Source organism: Argentina silus (genome assembly GCF_951799395.1).
Source record: "Argentina silus genome assembly, chromosome: 5".
NCBI lineage: Eukaryota > Metazoa > Chordata > Actinopteri > Argentiniformes > Argentinidae > Argentina > Argentina silus.
The window spans coordinates 7,118,727-7,141,634 of record NC_139659.1 but is presented as its reverse complement, the minus strand read 5'-3'; the positions used below and the strand labels follow the sequence as shown (position 1 = coordinate 7,141,634).

At 43.4% G+C, this 22,908-nt stretch overlaps 1 protein-coding gene across 1 annotated transcript in view; it reads left to right on the top strand.

Moving 5' to 3' along the window:
* The window catches only part of cwc27 (CWC27 spliceosome associated cyclophilin), a 28,935-nt gene extending 6,057 nt beyond the window's left edge, over positions 1–22,878 (top strand). Inside the window, exons 11-14 of the mRNA XM_083670108.1 lie at positions 6,553–6,662; positions 15,554–15,663; positions 15,925–16,037; positions 22,187–22,878. Coding sequence (XP_083526234.1) covers positions 6,553–6,662; positions 15,554–15,663; positions 15,925–16,037; positions 22,187–22,358 — 505 coding nt within the window. The 3' untranslated portion in view covers positions 22,359–22,878. The remainder of the gene's footprint in view (positions 1–6,552; positions 6,663–15,553; positions 15,664–15,924; positions 16,038–22,186) is intronic.
* The last annotated feature ends 30 nt before the right edge of the window (positions 22,879–22,908 follow it).

The following is a 22,908-nucleotide window of genomic DNA, read 5'->3' as shown; positions in this document are numbered from 1 at the left end:
CGGGGCATGACTGGAGAAGCAAAACGCTTCCATATGGCTCTGGGACACAGCGTTAACGGCCTCTGCCAGCAGGCCCCTGGCTCTCTGCTGTCTCTCCTCTCTCTGTAGTCCTCACTATGGCCCTGCTAGAGAGGCACTTTCTAGGCACAAATTAGATTTTTAGCACTAATCATAAACCTTACCCCATCCATATCCCTAACCCTCGCCCTACATTAACAAATGTCTCATGAACTCATGAGTTCTTCTGACTATTGCTAAATATTGTCCTTTTTAGCATGGCTATCTAGTGACTTGATGATCGGTGAATTGATTATTGATGAGTAGTTTCATCATAGGGTTCTAATGACCACTTGCGGTCAGGACATAGAGTTGATTTTCTGAAGTATGTCACCCTGCTCTGCAGTGTGCCTATTTTAGTACTCTTATTGTCGCCAAAGGAATGTCTGGTAATGTACTTCTAGATGATGTCATGAATGTGTTGTTTCGAACTATACGATATGGTGGTTAGGAACTAGGGGGCAGGGTCTGGTGAGGAAGAGCAGGGGTGGTCTTGGTGTGTGGGCAGACTTGGAAACCTTCACTCTTCTTCAACCTCTGCTACTATGGCCTTGCTGATACCTTACTTGTGCACACTTGGCAATCTCTATTCTCTCCACACACATTTCTCAAACTTTCCTCCATTTTATTAGGGTTTGGTTCCCAAAGGTGCATCATTATTGTGGTCTGCTATGTTTAATGTGGCCAAAATTGACTCCCTGGTTGTTGTCATGGAGCTGTAGCCTTCAGAAATGTTACATTTCTAAATTAAAAGAACTGAATGAATGTATTTGTGGTATGGCCTTGTTGAAAATGTAATTTATTTTAAGGAAATGCTATGTATTGATGCTACAGGTAAGCCTTTTCGTCACAGTTTACATTAAGTTGCCCCAATACCTGTGTAGTATTTACTTTATTTTTTATAATTGTAATGTACAATTGTAATTGTTTTTTAATTGCATAGTAATGGAGTTGAGTGGTTTGTGTTATGCGCTAATGTAACAACACCAACCACTCAACTCCATACCGTACTGAGTGCATTTCCTCCACTTATACCTATGTAACATGTTAACATTCATGTCACACTGTCCATTCAGTTTGGTCCAGGTGACCATCTTTGTTGAGTGAGTCAAAGGCCACATCTCAGTCAGTTCATGGGTTAAAGAGCAACTGTCAGTATGGGCTTCTTCTGAGAACAAAGGAAGTGTGCGTTGTGGTTTTAGCAGACATTCCTTCAACCCTGTGAACAATGGAAATGGCATGTAAGTGGGACACCAGACACCTCCTGCCCAAGTGGCCTTCCCCTGGACACTGTCACCGTGGGGTAATTGGTTGCACCTGTCTCTTGTCATCGGTCATATTCCAATGCTCTCTCAGGGAAAGGTCGTAGAGATCAGGAAAGCATTGGCTACTTTTTTGTGGAAAACCGCAAGAGATAATCCAGTTCTTGGCAGCAGGGCTGTGTGTGTTTTGGAACTGCCAGGTTTACGGATCTCTGGCCCGCTGTAGCATGTCTACCCTGTATGGGGCACTCTCTCTAGGGAAGCAGCTCTAGATTCCGATGTGTTAGAATTTCTATGTGTTTGATTGGCTGAGAGGAATGAAAAACCTGTCAGAATTCAGTTAGATGTTGGTATTGTTTACCATAGAGATCTATGTTGTTTACCATCTTTTAATACCAGTTTGTGATGCAATAATATCCCCTGTAGTGTTTATTTTAGTAAACCTTAATTATATCTCAAGGGAAACGTCACCTGTAGTCCTGTCCATCATAACTAAGACTTGTGCTTCATCGAAAAGTTTGTATCATTCAAATATGAAGTGTCTTGATCCTAAAGAAATACCAACCATTTGTAGTTGGTGGAAGGGTACCACTAGAGTATTTCCTGTCCTACTGTACCTGGGCAGCCACCAGTCGGCCAAGTCAACCAGTCAATCCTGCCCTCTCATTACCCTGTCAGATAGACCATGTCAGACAGAGGAACCTCACTCTGCTGCCTGGATAATGTGGTGGATCGGTCCAGATCAGTCTGCAAAGTCATGCAAATTCCTGTGTTGCGGTCGGATTCCTCCGCTCCAGCTCACAGTTCTCCTTGGCTATTGACCAAGCCATGGAGTGCCCCTCGAGGGGAGTTCAACCAGCCATCTTGTTATTTCAGCACATTCATCCATCGCAGTCATAAGAGTGGTTTTAATGTGGCTGGATTCCACTGTTGTCTCGGTCCACACACTCACAGACAGAAGCTGCTGCAGGTATCCTCTCTGCATCACTAGAGCCATCAGTGGAGATGCCCTGGATAGTACACAGTCAATTGTTCATACATGAAGTCTGTGCTGACCACACAGCAGTTGATTTGCTTCTGATAGAGGGATATGTTTTTTGTTTCAAATCTAACTTTCACTGAACTCCTGTCTCAAGACTAAGTACCTCCATCAGCAACACAGTAACATAAGTAAACAAGACAATGAAGAAGAAAAACTCTCAAAGTCTGTAGAGGAACCTGGGAAAAACAAAAGGCAGCAGGCTTACTGTTAGTTCATTTCCAAATTGGTTAAACTCAGAGAAGAGCCATAGAGGCCTCATTGCTCTGCATTGCTGGTCGAGGGGAGTTGAATCCCTCTGGCTGCCTGAGAGCTCTGCCGGGCGTTGGAGGGTTAAACACAGGGCACTGATTCATGAGAGTGGTTGGTCCGTAGCCAGTCCACTTTCTGTGCTTTCTTTATGAAAAGTAAATCATCCACAGCTCCCTGGGTTTCGCTTATTTGAATTGTCTGAATGAGCGACAATCGCTGGCAGCCCCTTAGAGACGAGAGCCGCCGGGCAGTGACGAAAAGCTTTTCCTCTGCTCAGAGGAGGATTCCTAATGTATGTAGCCTAGCCTATGTCGGGGCTGTCTGTCTGGCACCCCTGGACCACATCTTTGCTTTTACTTCTCCTTCTAGTTTTCTGAGATGACAGTCCCCTTCCCTGCTGGCAGGTGGAGAGGGCCTGTTGAATGGCTGTCATTGTGCTGGGGATGGATGGAGGGGGTGGAGGGGATGGATGGATGTGTCTTCCCCCCGGCTGATGGATAGGAGGGAGGGAGGCAGGGAGGGAGAGTCAGAGACAGAGGGCACACTCTGGCGCTCCTTCAAAGCATTCTCTCATTAACACATACTCAAAGGCTGAGATCCTCCCGCTAACACAAGGGCACTGTATTCACAGTTATTGAATGAAGTGTTATTCCTCATTTTGGCTTGACTATGAATACCTACCTCACCTTCGCCTAGAAGTGGGGCACACCTTGCTGTGCTTTGTTATTTTTAACCGTATGGGTGGACTTGCACTTTTTCAATCTTTAGCAGCTCTATTTTTGGGAGCATTTTCCGTTTTAAAAATAATTTCGAATTACTGCCTTCACATTAGGCGTGAACTTTAATGATATCTGCTGCTCTTAAAAAATACTCTCCCAGCAAATGTGTAATTTCTCATTTGACTACCATACCATTTTGGTTTCTTTGCAGAGGACTGTGTCAGTGTTATCTGTGATCAGTCTGGTCAAAAACTGTGATTTGAAATGTGATATTTTCCTCTGTGCAGGCAGTTGGGGGAGAGATGTTACCTGTGTGTTGAAACAAAAGAATTTGTAGCCTTGCGATGTGAGGGCTTTGAGAGGAATTTGCTGAGCCTCAAGGAGTGCATTAACAGGTGTTGCTGGGTCTTTTCCCGTCTTCTCTGGCCTCTCTTCTTTATTGGCACTGAGGCCGCGGAGCCGATTGTTTGGCTGTTGCCTTGGATATGTCTCTCTTGTTTTGCAAATGGCAGCATGTCAAGGCAAGCACAAAATGATCACTCAGTCAAAAGTGTTCCCCCCCTCTGTGGAATATATAGGGTCTGCCTAGATACGTTTGAAACTCAAAGATCTCTGTACTGATAAAGGGCTCTAGCTGTAGTTATGGTAACAACAACTTGATGGCTCAGAGAGTCAACTAGAGTTGACTGTTTTCAACAAGGTGGAAACAAGGCCCCTCTGAAGTGGACATCTAGTTCCTGGGAGATCAGTCCCATAAAACATCAGAAGTCTGTTGCTTTTGTTAGCTGCTCTTTTCCCTGTATCTTGTACAGTTTTACTGATAACAGGCTAGGTTATACCCACATGCACAATGAATACAGACAGTTATTAATTAATGTCCCAGAATATCTCTTAAGTATAATAACAATGATTAAAACATTGAAGTAGCGTGTTTCCCGTATCTGAGCTGGAGTTCGTAATGCTCCTTGAGACAACATGGGTGACCTTATCTTACCTAAATCCTCACGTCTGAGTTCACTTTGCCTGTCTTCCCAAAACAAGCTAGATGGCTCAGGAAATGAGCCTGCCATCCACGCTGTAAGACAGGGGGCTGAACAGGCGACCATCTTCAGAGGTCTCCAGCCGTGACTCAGGCTGCTTCTGTCTACCACCTCTTCTCTGAGAACTTTCTCTGTAACCAGCTATGACAGTCTCTCTGCAGGACAGAGAGGAGAAAAAACCAACACCATGCCTCCTTGCCTCTGGATCTGTCATAGCTCATACCTTAGCCCCCACAAACAGCAGGGAAGCCACGGACATGGAAGAGACACAATATCAAGTCAACCACAATAATTAATTTTACCGAGGCTCTTACAAGGTCAACATATCAGACATCCCTAGGTTTGATGCCTCAATTTTTTCCTCTCGGAGAGCATCAGAGGAACGGAGGAGGGCTAGAGGAACGCTGGAGAGGTACAGAGGGAAGGATAAAAGGTGCAGAGAGGGAGAGAGAAAAAACGTGTGTCGGTTCAGAGAAGCAGATGTTAGAAACAAAGGCAGCCATTGTTTCGTCTGGAGATGCTTCACGTGTTTCTGGGCCAGGGGCCCAGGCTCTGCAGCTTACCTGTGCTTTGTGGCTCTGCGAGAGAATGGGACCAAAACAGAGCTGTCAGGCCGTATGAAAATATTATTATTTCCTAACATAAGATACCTGCTCGGCAACTGGCAGTGGTCTCAATCATGTTAAAGGGAACGGTATGAGGAGGATTGTTGGCACTTGGTGCAGACTTCCTCTCCAGCCTTCCTGAGCTCGACTTTGGGCGTCGTGCCAACAGGGACCTCACCTCACACCCAAGAAGCCAGGATCTGCCTTGGCCTGCCTTTATCAGCTGGTTAAAGGTTTCGTCAGGGAGGCTGGACACCACAAGTGCCTTCAGTGTTTAATCTGGTGCCGCTGGAAGATAAATGACAAACTGATGACAGGAAGAGCTGTATTACAGGCAAGAGTGTTTTAATTTTGTTTATTTAGCTAACATATTAGATGTAGAGTATGTGGGAAAGTTTTTGTTGTGACTTGGAAGTTACCACATCACTTTCTGCCATATTTTAAATATACATTGTTTTTCAACACACATTTTCACTTAACTGGTTTTGATAATTTTATATATCCAATATTACCATAGCTTATGTCTCAGCCTTGTCCTCTGTATTATATTTGAGTATTGTTGGCTGTGTATCTTGGCTGAAAATGTCTTAGAAAGTGTCTCCACTCTAGCACATTCTGAATGAAATACCCCATCATTTCAGGTTCATAGGCTCCATAAAAATAAAACATCTTTGAATCCCTCTGAAGACATAGCGCTTGTTTTTATTAGGCATGCGGAATAGCAGTCTATAGAAATAAATGTACTTTGGAAAAGTTATGATAAGGAGATTATATATATATTTTTTTTTTTTATAAACTGAAGGTATGACTACAGCCACAAAGGGACATGCATTTTTAACTGGGAACAAATTCGAGCCAGTTTGAGAGCAGTTTCCGCCGTCTCTAGCACTTCATTTAGTTCATTTGCTACACCACCACTCGAAGGATTAGTAACTTGTTACCCAGAAAGATATGGACTTTTCTCTGCTTGAGTTTTATAGGCCTGTCTTGTACCCGCTCAACCACAACATCCCTTCTAGTGCTGCCAGAACCCTGGACTGCCTGGAAGCCGGGGTGAACACTCGTTCTAATAAGGCGCCACTCGATTTATTAGAGAAAAACTCGCTTTTAATGTACATATTTCCCCCTGACACATGTATGGAAGTGCTGCCTATGATCATTGTGTGTTTTATGCATGTTTTATGAATGCTGCCACACACATATTCCCCATGTTAGGCTCATTATGTTGTTCATTATGAGGCTATGAGTCGTTGGAACAATAAGTATTTGTTTGTCAAGGCCCAGAACAAAAACAGTAACTGTTCAGTGTTTTTTTCTGTGGAAAGTGTAGTATGAATAATAAGTTACTATAGGACATGAGAGCACATGCCGATGAAATAGCAATGTGAACAGATATGGATCAGTTCTGGATTCACACCCTTTCCCATCACTGTAGCCTTTGTTCATATTGAACAAGCCTTATTGTATACAGAAATTACATTAGTTGTAATTCAGTTCAGATAACTTTCGTTTTGTTGTGTATGTGAATGCTTTCATCCTCTGTGTTCCTGATTCAGTTCTCCTGTGCTCCCTCCACAGTGATGAACTGCGTAAAGAGTCCCGCCAGTTGAAGAAGGATCTGCAGGCCATCAAGCAGAGGAAAGAGGACAGCCTCAAACCCCCAGCAGAGGAGGAAGAAGACAAGGAGGGTATATCACTGCCTCCATTACTGTCTCTGTTAAATATGTGTGTTGATTATTGTTGTTGTTCACCACTCCATTAGCTAGACACTTGTATGTGTGGTTGATACTAGCCCATGGCCCCTGTGGCTCACACTAGCCCATGGCCCCTGTGGTTGATACTAGCCCATGGCCCCTGTGGCTCACACTAGCCCATGGCCCCTGTGGCTCATACTAGCCCATGGCCCCTGTGGTTGATACTAGCCCATGGCCCCTGTGGCTCATACTAGCCCATGGCCCCTGTGGCTGATACTAGCCCATGGCCCCTGTGGCTCATACTAGCCCATGGCCCCTGTGGCTCATACTAGCCCATGGCCCCTGTGGCTGATACTAGCCCATGGCCCCTGTGGCTCATACTAGCCCATGGCCCCTGTGGTTGATACTAGCCCATGGTCTCTGTGGTTGATACTAGCCCATGGCCCCTGTGGCTCATACTAGCCCATGGCCCCTGTGGCTCATACTAGCCCATGGCCCCTGTGGTTGATACTAGCCCATGGCCCCTGTGGTTGATACTAGCCCATGGTCTCTGTGGTTGATACTAGCCCATGGTCTCTGTGGCTGATACTAGCCCATGGCCCCTGTGGTTGATACTAGCCCATGGTCTCTGTGGCTGATACTAGCCCATGGCCCCTGTGGTTGATACTAGCCCATGGTCTCTGTGGCTGATACTAGCATTAGTCAATTGTCTGTGTCTCAGCTTTGGCCTCAGTTTCTCTCCCTCACATGTGTGAAAAGCAAGAGCATAGTCTCCTTGAGGGTGGTCCATGCCACATTCTCCTGCAGGGTATACATATGTAGACAGCCATCTGCCTCTGACAATTTGGCCAGACCTCCCCTATTATCAACCCCAGGGTCTGCATTTTTGTCTGAAAAATAGAATAAATTGCTGAGTTGCCCCCATAATGTAAATACCCCTTGTTGTTGGTGGTTGGTTAGCAGCTTTGCCCAGGGTGACTGGTTGTTTTTTCCTTCTCACCACACAGCAGCCCTGCAGCCTCATAATGCCCACAGTCTCTTGAGTGTTTGTCGGTACACCCGTCGATGATGAAACATAGTTTTAAAAATTTTTGAAAACCACTTTGGCTAGAAGTTAAGTATGGCTGCAAGGCTCAGGATTGTGTGTACATTGTTTTGCAACAAAACAAATTGTCCATGGGGTCTTGTGGTTCTATTATGCCAATCCAACTGGGGGGGGTCACAACAAGGCAGTTTGAAGTTCATGAGATGCTCTCATCTCTCAGACACTGTTATTGTCTCCTAGTGTCTGATGCTGCCTCTAACTCAATCTCCCAAATAGCAGACCAGGACCCTATGGTGAGTTACAGCTGATTCTGTTTGGCTCACAGTTTGAAACTGGATTCCAACTAGAAACATTGTTTTTGTTTTCTTGGTGGGTCGGGGGTCACAAGAAAACTACAAAAAGCATTGGGTAGGCCACAGCATGAACATTTGGTAGCCACTGACCTAACTGACATTTACTCCCAAGTTCCCCCACTGACTTTAGCTTCTCTGCTATCTTCCATTTACACCCTCCTGTTGTTGAGGTAGTTCAGGAAGCATTTATGTGTGTCTCTGGCTGCTGAGCCGAGGACAGGAGATCCTTTGAAGGGTCCTCTCATTACATTGATGTGTGAAAGTTAATTCCGTAGGATGGAATCTTTAGATGTCATGGGCCAGTGGCCACCGCAGGGGAGCCGGATATCTGCTTAAATGCTGTGAATCCTGAAACTCAGCTGAGGCAGAAGAATGCACTGTGATATGGTGGGAGGTTGTTTCCCCTCATCTCTCTGGATAGTGACTTTTGAAAAAAATTGTAGAACAGATTACCTGCAGTTTCAACTGTAAAAACTAACCCTAAATCAACCTTACTCGGACGAGTTCAGCATCTATTTCACTTCATCTTCATCTTGTTCAAACGGTTCTCAAGCTCTTCCGATTTTTCTCTTACTTTCTCTAAGGATTAGTGTGGGCCTGAGATATGCTCTGGGAAACCTTTGACCTTCATATAGCTTTGCAGGGAGAAGCTGTTGTCTATCAATGTTCTTACACTGAATATCCTGTGGGAGCAAAGATCATCTGAACTCTGGTTCTGACCTGTGGTCAGCAGTCAGCTCAGAGGAGGTCCCTGTTCATCTGTGGGACTGAGTGTATGAGGTTTGGATTGAAACCCATGGCTTTACCCTATTTCTTAGTACCAAAAGTATTGGGACAATTGGTTCGACTGGTGTTTCTGATTAGTCAGGTATGTTCTGTCGAATCATTGGTGTAGGCATCAGAGAGCTGTCAATGTCTCGTGTTGATCGTAAGCTTTGCATTTGCTTTTGGAGTCTGCTATTGGTGTACGTCAACAAAGGGGTGTTAATGAAAGTCAAGGAAACCATTATGAGGAGAAAAAATTAAATAAAATAAAAAATCTATCAGAGACGTCACCAAAACCTTAGGCTTACCAAAATCAACAGTTGGAAGAAAAAAACATAAACAACTGTCCGACAGGTCAGGAACACTCCAGGACGATGGCACGGATGTGTTAGAGACTAACATTCGCAAAAGTGCAAAGTGCAAACCACGAGTTGGCCTCAAAACAGGATGGCCAGGTTACAGCTGATAAAAAAAAAAAAAAAAAAGTGTCTAATTGGCCTGCAGAGCTCTGGAAAAGTTCTGTTCTTGTAGACAGATGAGACGAAGATGAACATCTACCAGAGTGATCGCGAGAGGAAAGTTTGTAGAGAAAAAAAAGGAACTGCCCAAGATCCACAGCATACCACCTAATCTGTGAAATACTCTATGGTGTTATGGCTTGGGCATGTATGGTTGCCACTAGAACTGGCTCACTTGTCTTATTTGTTGATGTAACTGCTGACGGCAGCAGCAGAATGAATTCTGAAGTATACAGAAATGTCTTGTCTGCTCAAGTACAAGCAAATGCCTCCAAACTCATTGCACAGGGCTTCATCATACAGCAAGACAATAACCGCAAACATACTGCCATAGCAACTAGGGAATTTTTCAAGGCCAAAAAGTGGAAAGTTCTTGACTGGCCAAGTCAATATCCAGATGTAAATCCATTTGAACATGCATTTAATTTGCTGAAAATTAGACTTAAGGCAAAAAGACCTCAAAACACATAACAACTGAAGAAGGCTGCAGTACAAGCCTGGCAGAGCCAGCGTCTGGTGGGGTCAATAGGTTGCAGACTTGAGGCAGTTATTGCATGCAAAGAATTTGTGATCAAAAATACTAAACATGAGTGCTTAATTTGGACATTATATTTATCTGTCTTTTGGTTCCCTGATATAGGGAGACTATTCTTTGTTGTTTCTAAATGATGAAACCAATATGTACCTTAAAATAAAAGCTGACTATGTATACTTTAAATCTAAACTTTTGGAGTTTTGAGCCAAAAGAAGAAAAAATGCTTCACTGTCCCAATAATTACAGAGGGCACTGTATATGACCATGCACTTGAATACAGTGTGGGCATTCCTTACATTCTTGCGGGAAAGAGAGGGGTATTGTTCTTTTACATTTTACATTTTCAAAAGAATGAGGTTTGAAGGGGACCATTAGACGCTAAGAAGTTTAGAATTTCTGAATGTTGGCAGAAGCATGGTGTGTTTGCAAAGCTTTTGCCCTCCGACGTGTTTTCTGAACAGTTTTTGATAAATTAAAGTGTGACAGAATGGTTTGGAAAAAAACTGGCTTGTTTTCTCAGCTTGCCAAAAAACACTATTGATAAATACACACGGGAAGACTAAAGAACACTAGATTTGTCTTTGTCTTATTTTTTTTATGAGAATGAAATTGCAGAGGATGGAATTCTGGTCCTGCTTGCGCACATGTTGTGCTTGGATGGAGTCCCCATCTGCTGCTTGGCCAAGAGAGGTCATGGTCCGTTTAGAGTAGGCATGTTCACCTTCATCTCCAAGAAAATACCAGAAAAAAACAAGAAAAGGGAGCTCTAGCATATCAATTTGGATCAGCTAATGCTAGTTACAGACATAGGCCGTAGCTATATCTAAACACATCATTATCTAAGTGTATAGATATTTAACAGAATATGTTAAAATATGTCAGTGTTTGTTACTTTTTACTCGCTCATCGCTAATCTTTAATGGTGTTTTCTTTGTATCCCCTCCAAAAAGATATTGACAAAAGTCTTACCTCAAAAAATGTTCAAGGAGAATACTGTTTTTGAGATTATATGTGAAGTAGGCCTGTATTGTATTGTATTTGAAATGCTGTGATTTTAGTTTTCTTCATTGTTCTTGGTGAGGTATTCTTAATTTGAGAGAATGATATTTTTGACAGGCACACTGTCACACAGCCACTGATCTCATGGTTTGGTTACTATCAGGTTTTGGACCTTCCCTCTGGTCTTCTAATGTCCACACAGGCTACACACAGCTTTGTGTTCAGTCACAAAAGCAAACACATTCTTCCTCCATGCACGAACAACAGCAGCCCACTGACTTGGCATCTGGCGTCTTATTCAAGGGGAAAAGCCAATTGTCTCCTCAGAATTCACCATAAGGGCTAAAAGAGACATTTGTACCTTTTGAGTTATTATTTTCGACAGACATCTCTTCAATTTTCAAGACATAAATTATAGCATGTTCCTCTAGTCTGGTTTTCTCTTTCTTGGCATAACCGTTGGTTCTGAGAGCCAAAAATAAGAGAGACACGCTAAAAACACTGTCCGTTTTATACCCACCCTAAATGATGTGGCAACATTCTTTCTACCACTCCGAGTTATTTATACAGGTTATGCCTGTGTGCTCAGGGTGTTTTATTTCAATGGCGCCCTGTCAGTCAAATTGTTGATGTGAAAGAAAAATTGTAACAAAGAGCGATCTTTGAAATGTCAATTGACTCATGATTATATGTTGCAGTTAAGTTTTTTTTTTTTCTCTTAAAATATCAGTTCACAGGTTTCTGACAAAGGGAGTTCAGTTCAACATTTATGAATCGTTTGGCCTCATTCAAAAATGTCTGATATGGAGGAATGGGTTTTGATTTGGCTGTTGAGCCATGGATTGTGTTTGATATTGTAGTTGCTTTTAACCTATTGCAGTATGACTTTCAATGTTTCTTACTGTTAAAGATTTAAATTAAGTGATTATTAGTTAATAGTTATCTTGTGATTATTATCCTCTTTTGGATAGTTTTCCCTCTGGTATTGGAGGCAATATCTACAGTAGCTACAGCTACAGGTGATCTACAGCACTCCCATCCCTCGCAACTGGAATCAGAGGCATTAATCGTTTAGAAATAACAGTGATGGATAGAGCCAGTGGGTGTCGGTGAACTATTTCTGACGGGTCAGTTGATGGATGAGGAACGGTAACACAGCTTTGATGCTCGAGACCTCATTGAGTCCTTGTGAGCAAGCGTTGATTGGTAAAGGGAAAAAGAAAACTTTTCCCCAAATGATGAGGCGTTTGTCGTCCACAACAACCCCCCGTTGCTACAACATCAGCACCTTGATTTGTAGCTCTCTCTGGCCCAGGTGACAGGAGTGGGGAGGAATGTAGTTAGAATGGCCATCAAACTCAAAGATAGTACTTAGTGACAACAGCTGGAGAAGGTGAAGTGTGTACCTCATGTAGGACCCGAGGGCATCATCATTCAGCATCCTGCAAGTCCCAGGCTGCTCGCAGAGCACGAGGGGTGAACGGGAGAGATGGAAAGAGATCACTTCTTGCTCCCATAAATCAAAGGGAAAGATTTGCACCTCAAGCAGCAGGGCAGACTTCCGTGTTGATTCCAGGGAAGTGCAGAGAGAAAGAGTGGCCCCCACACTTTGCAGGATTGTGTTAGGGGATTCCGATGATTGCTCAGAATTTGGAGTATTCATGGCCTAAATGCCTTGTGAAACAAGAGTAATTGCATGGTTTCCTGGACTTAAATGATAGCCATCCACCCCTGTGGGACGTGAGCTTTTTGTTACTCAATTAAGTTCCTCCTGAAGTGAACTTACAACCTTGTTGAAAAAAAACTCAGACAATATTATTACTTTTTGGGGTAGTTATAGCAATTGTTGTACCAGAGGAGTGCTAGGCACCTAAGTTATCACACCAGTGAAATATGTCTGATTACATACTAGTTTTACAAACTAGGGTCCTAGTTTTAATCAAAATAATTAACACACTGTAGGAGGTATTAGAATGTCAAAAACAACATTATTTTGGTGCTGAAAGAGCATTTTATAATCGTTATGCACTCTTTCTGCTTTACAGAGTAGTGAAGTGTCTTTTTTCATTCCTTTTTAGGAATAATAGGCTTTTGAGACTTTTTAAACTAATTTAGTAGTGCAGATTAACTGGTTGCCCGCATTTATTTTTAGGGTTATACACCTCTGTTGCTGAAACGCTTTACTTCATTTGATGCTTGCAACATTTACCCTTTAAAAATACCAATTACAAAAACATCCCAGTGAATTTACAAATGTGACTTTGTGCAGTTCTAATAGAGAAAGTGTTTTTGCTGCCACAAAAATAAAAGACCAAATTGAACATCCAAAGTTTGGGAACCTTTGGGTATTTACAGTGGAGATGTACATAGAGACTAACCTTAAGTTTGAAAAGACTGTTGTGTAAACTCAGTCAACTTAAGCTGTAGAAAAACAAACACATGCTGCAATTTCTTCAGAGAGAGTTTAGACCGGATGAGTTTAGAGTTGATGTGAAACGATTTGGGAGGGCATTTTGGGGCTTCATAACACTTGAGAATGGTTTTCCATAAACATGCATTATGAATGTGCATTATCCAATTTAGATGCTCTGTTTTGCCATTACGGATTGATGTACTGCACATGTATAATATGTTTGGCTATAAAAAAACAAGAAGTCGAAGGAAAAATGGCCATTCATCATTTGAAGATCCAAAACCCTTAAGAATAGGCCTCAACATGTCATAAGTGTTAAATACACTCTCACATCCTTTAACACCCTACTGTACATGTAATGACACAGCCTTACAGACAATGCCCCACTGTTAATGCCAGCAGCATTCAAGACATGGCGGCACTTAATAAATGACAGGCGCAGGAGGTCCATGTTACATTGTTTGTTTTGTCCCCCCTGACTGTCAGGGTCTGGGGCCACTAGTCAGAATTGCCATGACTCTGGCAGTCAGGTGAGGCTGCCTCAGACCTCAGAGCTGGTGTGACATCACAGGGTGTTGTGGAAACAAGTGTGCCACTGGCGGTGGCGGTGGCAGACTCTGTGCTCACTGTCTGCCTCTGCTGTGACATCACTGCCGGAGTGTCTGATCCAGGAGATTTGCAGAAGCACATTAACGCCTTGAGACACCCAATGCCAAAAAGGCAGCTTCTCTCTGCCTCTCTCTCTCTCTCTCTCTCTCTTTCTTTCTCTCATTCATTCATTCATTCATTCATTGAGCCTTATTCACACACAGCTTTTCTCCAGTATTTTGGGAGCAATCCCTACTCAGACACTGTCCCCCTACACCACACCAGTTTTCCTCGTTCCTCTTTCCACAGATCAAGCCAACACATCTTTTCAATGATTTAGTCAAACAGTTTAATTCAACAAAGATGACAAAGCATGACATTAGACATGCATTGAAAGAACATGGCGTCCCTCCTCGAGGCCCACTTTAGATTCTCGAATCCCTGGAGAGGTGTGCGTGCGGAATTTGACCTACTGCAGTATAGAGACAGCTGGAGAAACTTTGATCCGTGATCTATACCTACACTTCTTTCACCCCTCATAGGTGACCATTTTTTCTCAGCTTCTACCTGGCGTCAGTCAAGTTTTGTCAGGTTTGACCAATTACCTGCTCAGATCATCTGCCGTCTCTGTTTCGGTTTAGTTCTGTCTCACCCTGCCTTCAAGTCATCCATTACGTAAGCCTGTCACAAAGGGAGGATATAAGATAACATCAGAAATGTGGGTCACTTATGAGTGAGATAAAGTGAACGTTTAGTGGGTTGTGATCCCTCTGCTCCTCATTATTGTGTCAGCAGGCTCCTGTGCAAGCCCATGTAGAGCATGGCATTCAGAAATGTGAGGACTTTCGCAGTTTTTGCCCCATATTGACCCCTCATATCAACACGTTCACGATTATATGGTAGGAAAACTCACAGATCGACATGCTTTCCTCTCTTTTTTCCAAGCGCATAACATCCTGGAGTGCACAATGGAGTGCAGTTGATGTGTGTAAAAAAAAAAAAAAAAAAGGACAAGAAAAAGAAGCTAAAATCCCTTGAAAATGTAGTGTAAGAGAGACCCTCATTGTACTATACAATATTGTTGTAGTTGAATCGCGCAAGGTTTTGGTTATATCCACTTACTTCAGGCACTTGGTTTTCTCATTTCAAACTGGTTGCCCAGAGGTATAGTTTTCCCTACCCGTCTATTCAGTCTCAAGGCTGCGTTGGAAGAATTCATTACATTTCCCTCCACTTTTTCAGAGAGAACATTTACAATATCTTGGATGTCTGACGCTCAGCGGTTTCATTGCGGAGAGGGGTTTCCTTGTTAAACTGGGAGGCAATCATTCATACTGTAGGCCTCAGATCAGCGTCCCAGGCTTTGTAGTTGACTCCACTATCAGTAAGTCACAGTGACCAGGCATGTCTCTGCATCTCAGGTGATCTCTCACTAATGACGAGCCCCAGGCTGCAGATGTTTTTATCATGTTGGTCTTTGTTCTGCATTGTCTCTGATACTGGGAGTCATTGGAGGCCATTGTGGTTTGGTTGATGGAACAAACTGGCTTTCCTGAATGTGTCTCACAGTGGAAACAGTTAGACCAAAATATGTTAGGCCTGCTATTGTTTGGTTACCGCTATTGTTGATGCGTAATCTCCTAACGAATGTCTCCCACTGTTACTGTAGGTGACAAGAAGCCGGCCAACGAGGCTGTGGCTGAGTATCTGGAGGGGAGGAAGAAGTATGAAGACCAAAGGAAACAGAAGCTAAAGAAGGGATCTACAAGAGAAGCACAGGTAAAAGAGGAGTCATTATTGAGTATGTTGCCTATAAGCTTATAAGCAACTATAATTACCAGTGTACAGTATGCCATGCAATTGTGTTGTACCACAGAGCTTGAGTATATGGTGTGTTGGCTTCCTATATGGCCAAGGGCTAAAGTGAGTAATGGCATGTTAGATCAAAGTTCTGTGTAAATCATGCGTTTCAATTGTTGGCACATGTATCTCAGGTTAGGATCTGGCCACCAAAGGACCTGTTTTGTTCTCTGTCTATAGACTATGGCACTTCTGGATCGCTTCAAGTCCAAGCTGTCGTCAGCCATCACACAGGCCCCTGAGGCCCAGGAAGAGGGCGTGGAGGAGCTGGGGGAGGACGATGACAAGGGATGGTCAGTAGGCCTCATACAATGATCATATTAGTCAAGATAATCTATTTCATTTACTGGATATTGTGCCTTTCACTGGCTGTCAAAACACCACCTCCACCCCATGACGGAGGTGACCTCCCCATCTCCGACAGCTATTTTGCACCAAAACGCTCACCATTCATTAGTTACCACTGTGGAGATACTGTCGATCCTATTGCTCATCATAATATCAAATATCATATCATGATAGTGATGAACATGATGGACTGTAGTTATGTGGTGCTTTTCACATGTGTGCATTACATCGTATGGACTTTAAAAAGCCAGCCAGCGAACAGTGTATGAGTGTAAGAGTATGGCAGCCTCTCTTCACTGTATGGCACTCCCTGGCCAGAAAGCATGCAAGGCCCTAGACACCACTGACACCATTAAAACAGTATGCACTGTTTATTTTTGCAATGCTGCAATGGCCACTCATGGATAACTCATCCATCCAGCTGACTTAACAGAGCAAATACAGTAACTCTGCACTAGGCGGAGGGACAGTGTCCAGTTTAGGTTAGTCCATCTGAGTATGCTCAGGTTAGAAGTATCCACTTACACAGATCCGGGATCTGCTTACACTCCCTCAATCCATTAGGGGTAATTACAGTACAAAACGTGCGTGACAATAGATCAGTGTTTGGGGGTAACTTCTTCTCCTTCCTCCCCTTTCTGAACACAGATGTAGTCCCTCACTCCCACTCTGCCTAACAGTACAGACAGGAGGTGGGCCATGCCAGCAGCACCACTACCACCAGTACTGATGGTCCAGGCCAGACCCCCTGAATCAGACACTCTGTCTGTTAATAAACAGTCTTAACAAAAGCCAGACAAGCTCATCACTAATGACTTGACACAATGTTGAACTTTATACAGTTCCAGATATGATGTGACTGTTCTAGATAGCTAGCCTAGAGGCAGTCCTGAGACTGTCATTTCACGCCACACTGAGAAAGCAAAGGACATTTCTCAGACCAGCACCCAGCTTAAAAAATGTCCCTAACCAGCCCTTGTTTTCTCTCTTATTTTAATAAGTGACTCTACTCACTCATAGCTGGTTTTAGACAGATGCCAGGCACGACTTCCCCTTTATGACATTATAATCTTAAAATGGCTTTTAACTAGATTCATAATTTCATGTCCATTAATCTCCTGAGTGGACTGAGTGAGAGTGGAACAGATCTTGTGTATGAGATGTGAGTCAGCCTGCAAGAAGGCGTGTAGTAAGGACATTCCTGTCCCTCAGCACTGTGCTACACTGGATGACAAAAGAGAGAATGAAATAATTGCGCTGTCAGCAATCTTGCTAAGCTCTAAATCACTGACACCACTCGCCGAGCAAATATTAGGTCTGCCGGGTCTTATTTCGCACTCCGTTAAATATCAAGACTAAATACTGTTATTTTTTGTACTACCTAAACGAGGGCTGGATGTTTTTTTTCAGCCTAATGTGTGTTTTTAGGCTCTATCTGCTCTGATGGTTTCAGGTTCCAACACTAGGGGGGCATGTGTCACTGACTAGACAGGCCATAAAGGCTGATTGGAGCTACTTTGTGGTAACCATATGAGTGAGCCGGGAAGGAACTCAGGCATTTAGGCTGAGATGTAATTTGAATAAGTGAGAGTACAGTAGCTACGTTTGTAGCCTGTCATGTTGGAGCCTCGTATACACAACAACACACTCCTCGTGAGAGTATTCATTGATTCTTATAATCAGTTGATTGTTGAAAGTGAAGTACATGGGTACTACAAATACAGTCTTTTTTGACCAGTGAAAGTGGTGTATTTATAGTGTTATGCGTAACACACTCAGTAAAGTATGGTTGTCATTCCCTTTTTTCTCCATTGAATTCTGTCAAGTTTCACCGTGAATGTGAAACACGTTCATGTAGTTGATGTGACTGTCAAAGCCACGGGTCATGTCATCTCGATAAGATCTGTAATTCAGTTATTATGTTTAAGAATTAGAGATTACGTGGTAGTTTCCAACTCCTCACCAGCCACCCCAGCCTAGCCCCAAAATGTATGGAATATACAAAATGATCTACAGTGAGTGCACCTATACTGTCTCGTACTGTTGGCTCCGGCTGCGCCTTCTGTCTGAGAAATCACATGCATATGGAATATTATTTTTTCTCCACTCACATTTATGGCCTATTTCAGTTCTATTTTTCAATTTGATTAACTCCTCAGATGTATACCGTTTTACATTTCTCTTATATGCTGATATATTTCCAACATCCTGCTGTGTCTGGTATAGAGCATCACACCGCAGCCCTGACTTCTCCAGGAGAGTTCAGGAAACAGGTTGGCAAACACACTGCTTTGTGAAGTTGGAAGTTCAAACATGAGGAATTGGCACCTGAAGGCATTTTTCTTTAGCCTCTGCCCAGTTTACATTCTGTTATTCGTATTGATAACCTCGGGGGATCCAAACCTTTAGCTTTGGTGGAGGTGAATATGTGAACAGTGAATTGCCGTTAAGTCTAAGAATCCCATTAATTTGAGCCTTCAGTTATACCAAGATTGAACACATAGCAAGGTGACTGTAAGAACATGTTCTTTCGCAGTAAGAATCTAGAGCATTCCACCATAGGTGTGTTCAGTGTATAGGCTAATCCATTGTTGTTGTTGTTTTTGTTGTTGTTGCTTGGTTCAGCTCCTTTTAATATTGTGATCTGGTTGGAACTTTTGTTACGCAACATTGTTTCCCTGTGTTCTATCTGTAAGATGTTATAATGGCTGTAGTGACAGGAAAAAGAGAAGACTGGGGCTGAATACTACTTCAGTTCTGCAACCGTAACTGTTTAGGAGAGATTTGTGCGAAAGTTCAAGTTGCGCGCACGTGTGTGTCAAGTTAGGATTCTGCCCACAGTGACCAGAGTCACCATCAGGAAATCAGCTCTGACACTGTGTTTTCCTCTCATATTCTGTTTTTCACCAAAGACCTCAAAGTCTCTCAAACCTAAATATATAAAGTCAGGGTTTGAAATGAATACCATGTGTTTGAATTCAAGGAAAGTGTCTGTGTGTGTGAGATTTAGAATAACAAAACCTGTAGTTCCTATTAGTCTCAGCCAGCCCCCTTGAAGGCGTCTGTCTCTCTGTCTGTGCTGTGTGTGGGGGTCCTAATGAGTAAGAGAGGGCCCCTGGGTCTGGCTGGCCTGCCTTAGCTCTCCCAGTCATGGACACCTCAGTGCTCAGCCCCAGCCAGGTATGGGGAGGTACGGAGGGACAGGAGCAGCAGCAGAACCGTCCTAGAAAAACACCAGTGGGAAGTCTGTGCCACTATGTGAGCCCCACCAACGGAACCTGGGTTACAACAGGTCAGACACTGGAAGTCAAATCTGGGCCAGAGGAGTGTAAACTATTCCATCTGTGTCTGTGTCTACACACTCTAACCCTCTCTCTCTCTCTCTCTAACAGACACACACACACACACACACACACACACACTTTTACACACATACACACACGCTCTGAGAAGCCTCCACCCCACCTTCTTCCTAGCCTACCCCTTCACCTCCCCCTTCCCTCTCTTTTTTCAAAAAGCGAAAGAAAAATAAATTCAGGAAAGGCTTCTGCGGCCTTGCATCATGGCAACAGAGAGTTGGTTTTGATAAGCAGGGAGTTCTGAATGCTGGGAGCTCAGAGCTGGGCTCAGGCTGTAACTCTGGGCGATGAGGCCGGCAGGCTGTCATCACTGAGACTGCTAGACAAATTATCAGAGCCGGCCCGCTCGCACGGCAGGACTCCTCAGGGTCTGCCAGAGTCTAGCCATGACATTCTAGATGAGCTGTCACAACTCCTGCCGATTTCAAATGAACACAGGAGGAGAGAGCGCACTGCGCACACACACACACTCACACACACACACACTACCAATGCACACAAACAGGCTAACAGGCAGACAGACACACACACACACACAGACACATACCACACGCCACACACACACACACACACTCACACCAGACAAGCCGGCAGACACATACACTTACACACACATACACACTTAGCGACACACACAAACTCAAGTGCACACTCAAGCAAACACACACATACAAGGACACACGTAAATGTGATCTTTGTAGCAGATAAGAAAGGTTCTGTGGTTCATCAGTGTTAACTCTAGCTGTATTGAGCATTCCGTAGTGCTGCAAACCATCTTGTTCTTAGTGGAATCATAACATCTCGAAGGGGAATTCATACTGTATGTCAGTCAGTTTAATGTCAACTCATAGTGAAACACAGTCCCAGAGTGTCTTGACAGGTTTTGGTTTGGTTCACGTTCTCCACTTCTATGAATTGGTGATAGTATCTGCCATTCGTGTTTTTTTAATTTTCCCAGGGTTGCTTGTCTTTGACCTCTGTAGAAAGCATGATGCTGATCAGAACCCTTGAAACAGATGTGGCTTGTCAATCCGTTATGCATGTTTTGCTTTGGTGCAAATCCCACTGCAACGGGCAGATGTGTCCACTTGATGGACAACAGTGACCTGCTTCACCCCTCTTGAAGTTTTCTCTCCGCTGTCACTATCTGTCTTACAAAATGCAAATTCCTCTCCCTCCTGTGGCTATAAGCTCTTAGTTTGATCAATAACTGTTAGACTGACACACAGCCTATTAGATAACACTTTTCACCTGATAAGGATTTTCAGTCGAGGTGTTCAAATGAAGCCAGGGTGAGAAAGGTTGAATTATGAGACAGGTACTTTCTCCCCAAATTGTTTTGTGACTGACATGGTCTATTTTCACACTTGGTGAATGCCTTCAAAGAAAACAGGGCCGTTCCCCCCTTTTTTTTTTTTTACTAAAAGGAAAAGAAAGTCAGCTTCATTTCTCTCACCCCGAGTGGTGGCTAGCTATTAAGCACTTGTGTAGATTAATTGTTTAGCCCTTTTCTGATCCTCATCGTAGAGGCAGTTAACATAGCATTAGAGTTAGTAGATTCGGTGGAGCATGAAAAGTCATATGGATTTCTGAACAATGTCCTTCCTTCCTATTCTCTTTCTATGGTAGTTCCATCACGGCTGTCTGCACTCCATGCCTTCCACATTGGTACAGTTCCACGTCACCTGCTGTTCCTCCAGCTGCTGTTTGATGACTTTCTGATATTCGGCCCCTTTCTGGTGTGGAGGTGTTGTTTGCTCTCGGTCCTCATAGGAAAACAAGAGGCCAGCCAGAGTCAAGGATGCTGCCAACTCATCCAGCCACATATCACTCCTCCTCCCAAAGACGGAACATTTCAGTCCCATATTTCATATAGTGGGGGGGGGGGGGGGGGGGTTCTTCTCTAGTATGCACACAGTACATTTCCTAAATAAAACATATCTTAGAATAGGCCTACATGTTTTTGAGACTTGTGTTCATTTATGCAATGGGTACATTACACTTGATGGATCAATGCCCCATGGAGTACCCATGATGGAATGCTCGTGACAGTCTTGACCTGTGCTTTACTGTATTAAAGGGTAGCTACGGTATTTAATCTATTGAATGCAGTCTGGTGTATAGGTTCTCACATGGATGCCTGTGATGTAACACCTGCTTCAGTACCAGAGCAGGAATGTTTGAGGTTTTGTCCTGGGGTTGTTCCACGTTGGTCTCTCCTCCTGAATGCCCAGCCTCTCTCCTCCAACAGGTCTGAGAGGAGAGAGGGAGACTGGGGAAATTAAAGACATATGAGCATCTGTTCTCTGGCTGCCAGCCCCATCAGTTGTCTTCCTCACCACTACAAACATCCGGGTGCCTCAAACTGTAGATGACTACAGCAGATACGGTCACTAGTGTGATCAAGACTAGCAGTCATCTTAGTGGACTTGTTAGGGTAGTGTAGGGATTTAAAAAATATATATATATTTACCATTATTTTGGTAGTTAGCTGCAGTTGTTGATGGTTAGATAGTGAATGTTAGTGTTAGATTGAATGCATCTGATGGGAGGTCAAAACAATCTGAATGATTTCAAAAAAATCTTGCAACATTCAGTTTGCTGAATCTCTGTCTAACCGTCACAGCAAAACGAGTCTGGCCTAGGAGTAATAACTCTTATGAGCAGTGATTTAGTGGGCTCAGAGTGCTGTATTACTGTTCTTTGAACTCTCTCCGTTTCCCCCTCTGATTTAGGATGGCCCATGTACTGCAGTTTGATGAGCAAACCAGAAAAGTCAAGGATGCCACAATGCAGGATGAGGACACATTTGAGATCCACGATCCGCGCAACCCCGTCAATAAACGGAGGAGAGAGGAGAGCAAGAAGATCATGAAGGAGAAGAAGGCCAAAAGGTCCTCACTGTAGGTCAAAGGTTAAGACCGGGAGTTAACCCTGGCCATGTGGCTCCAGACCTGGTCCTCCAGCATCCAGCCTCTATCCTCTCCCACAACATCCATCCAACCGTCTCCTCTCTGTCCAACTGAATGAAATTGGCCCCTGGAATGCAGTGAATTACCAATACAGACCTGTCTTTTAGAAGCTGTTGCCTTAAACATCTGGTCTTAGGCAGCTGACATGACTACATCTCATTTTTGTAATCCATGAGAAAAAAAAAGAATATAGGCCTACAGTGCATGTGATAGTTGTACCTATGCTAAGCTCTTTCTGCTGTGATTACCAAGTCTGTGGTTATTTTGTATCATATGTGTGTTTTGCATTGGCATTGAATTGGAAAGGTGAGATACTAGTGTTGTAAAATGCTGAGGGAAGGTAACTGTAGTTGGACTTGCTAATGCTAATCAATTTAAAGTAAATTGCCATTTCCATTTTTGTGTTGAAATGAATTTGTCAGATTTGTTGATGTCTTGGATAATAAAAAAATATATTTGTAATCAACTTTGATGTGTGATCTTTT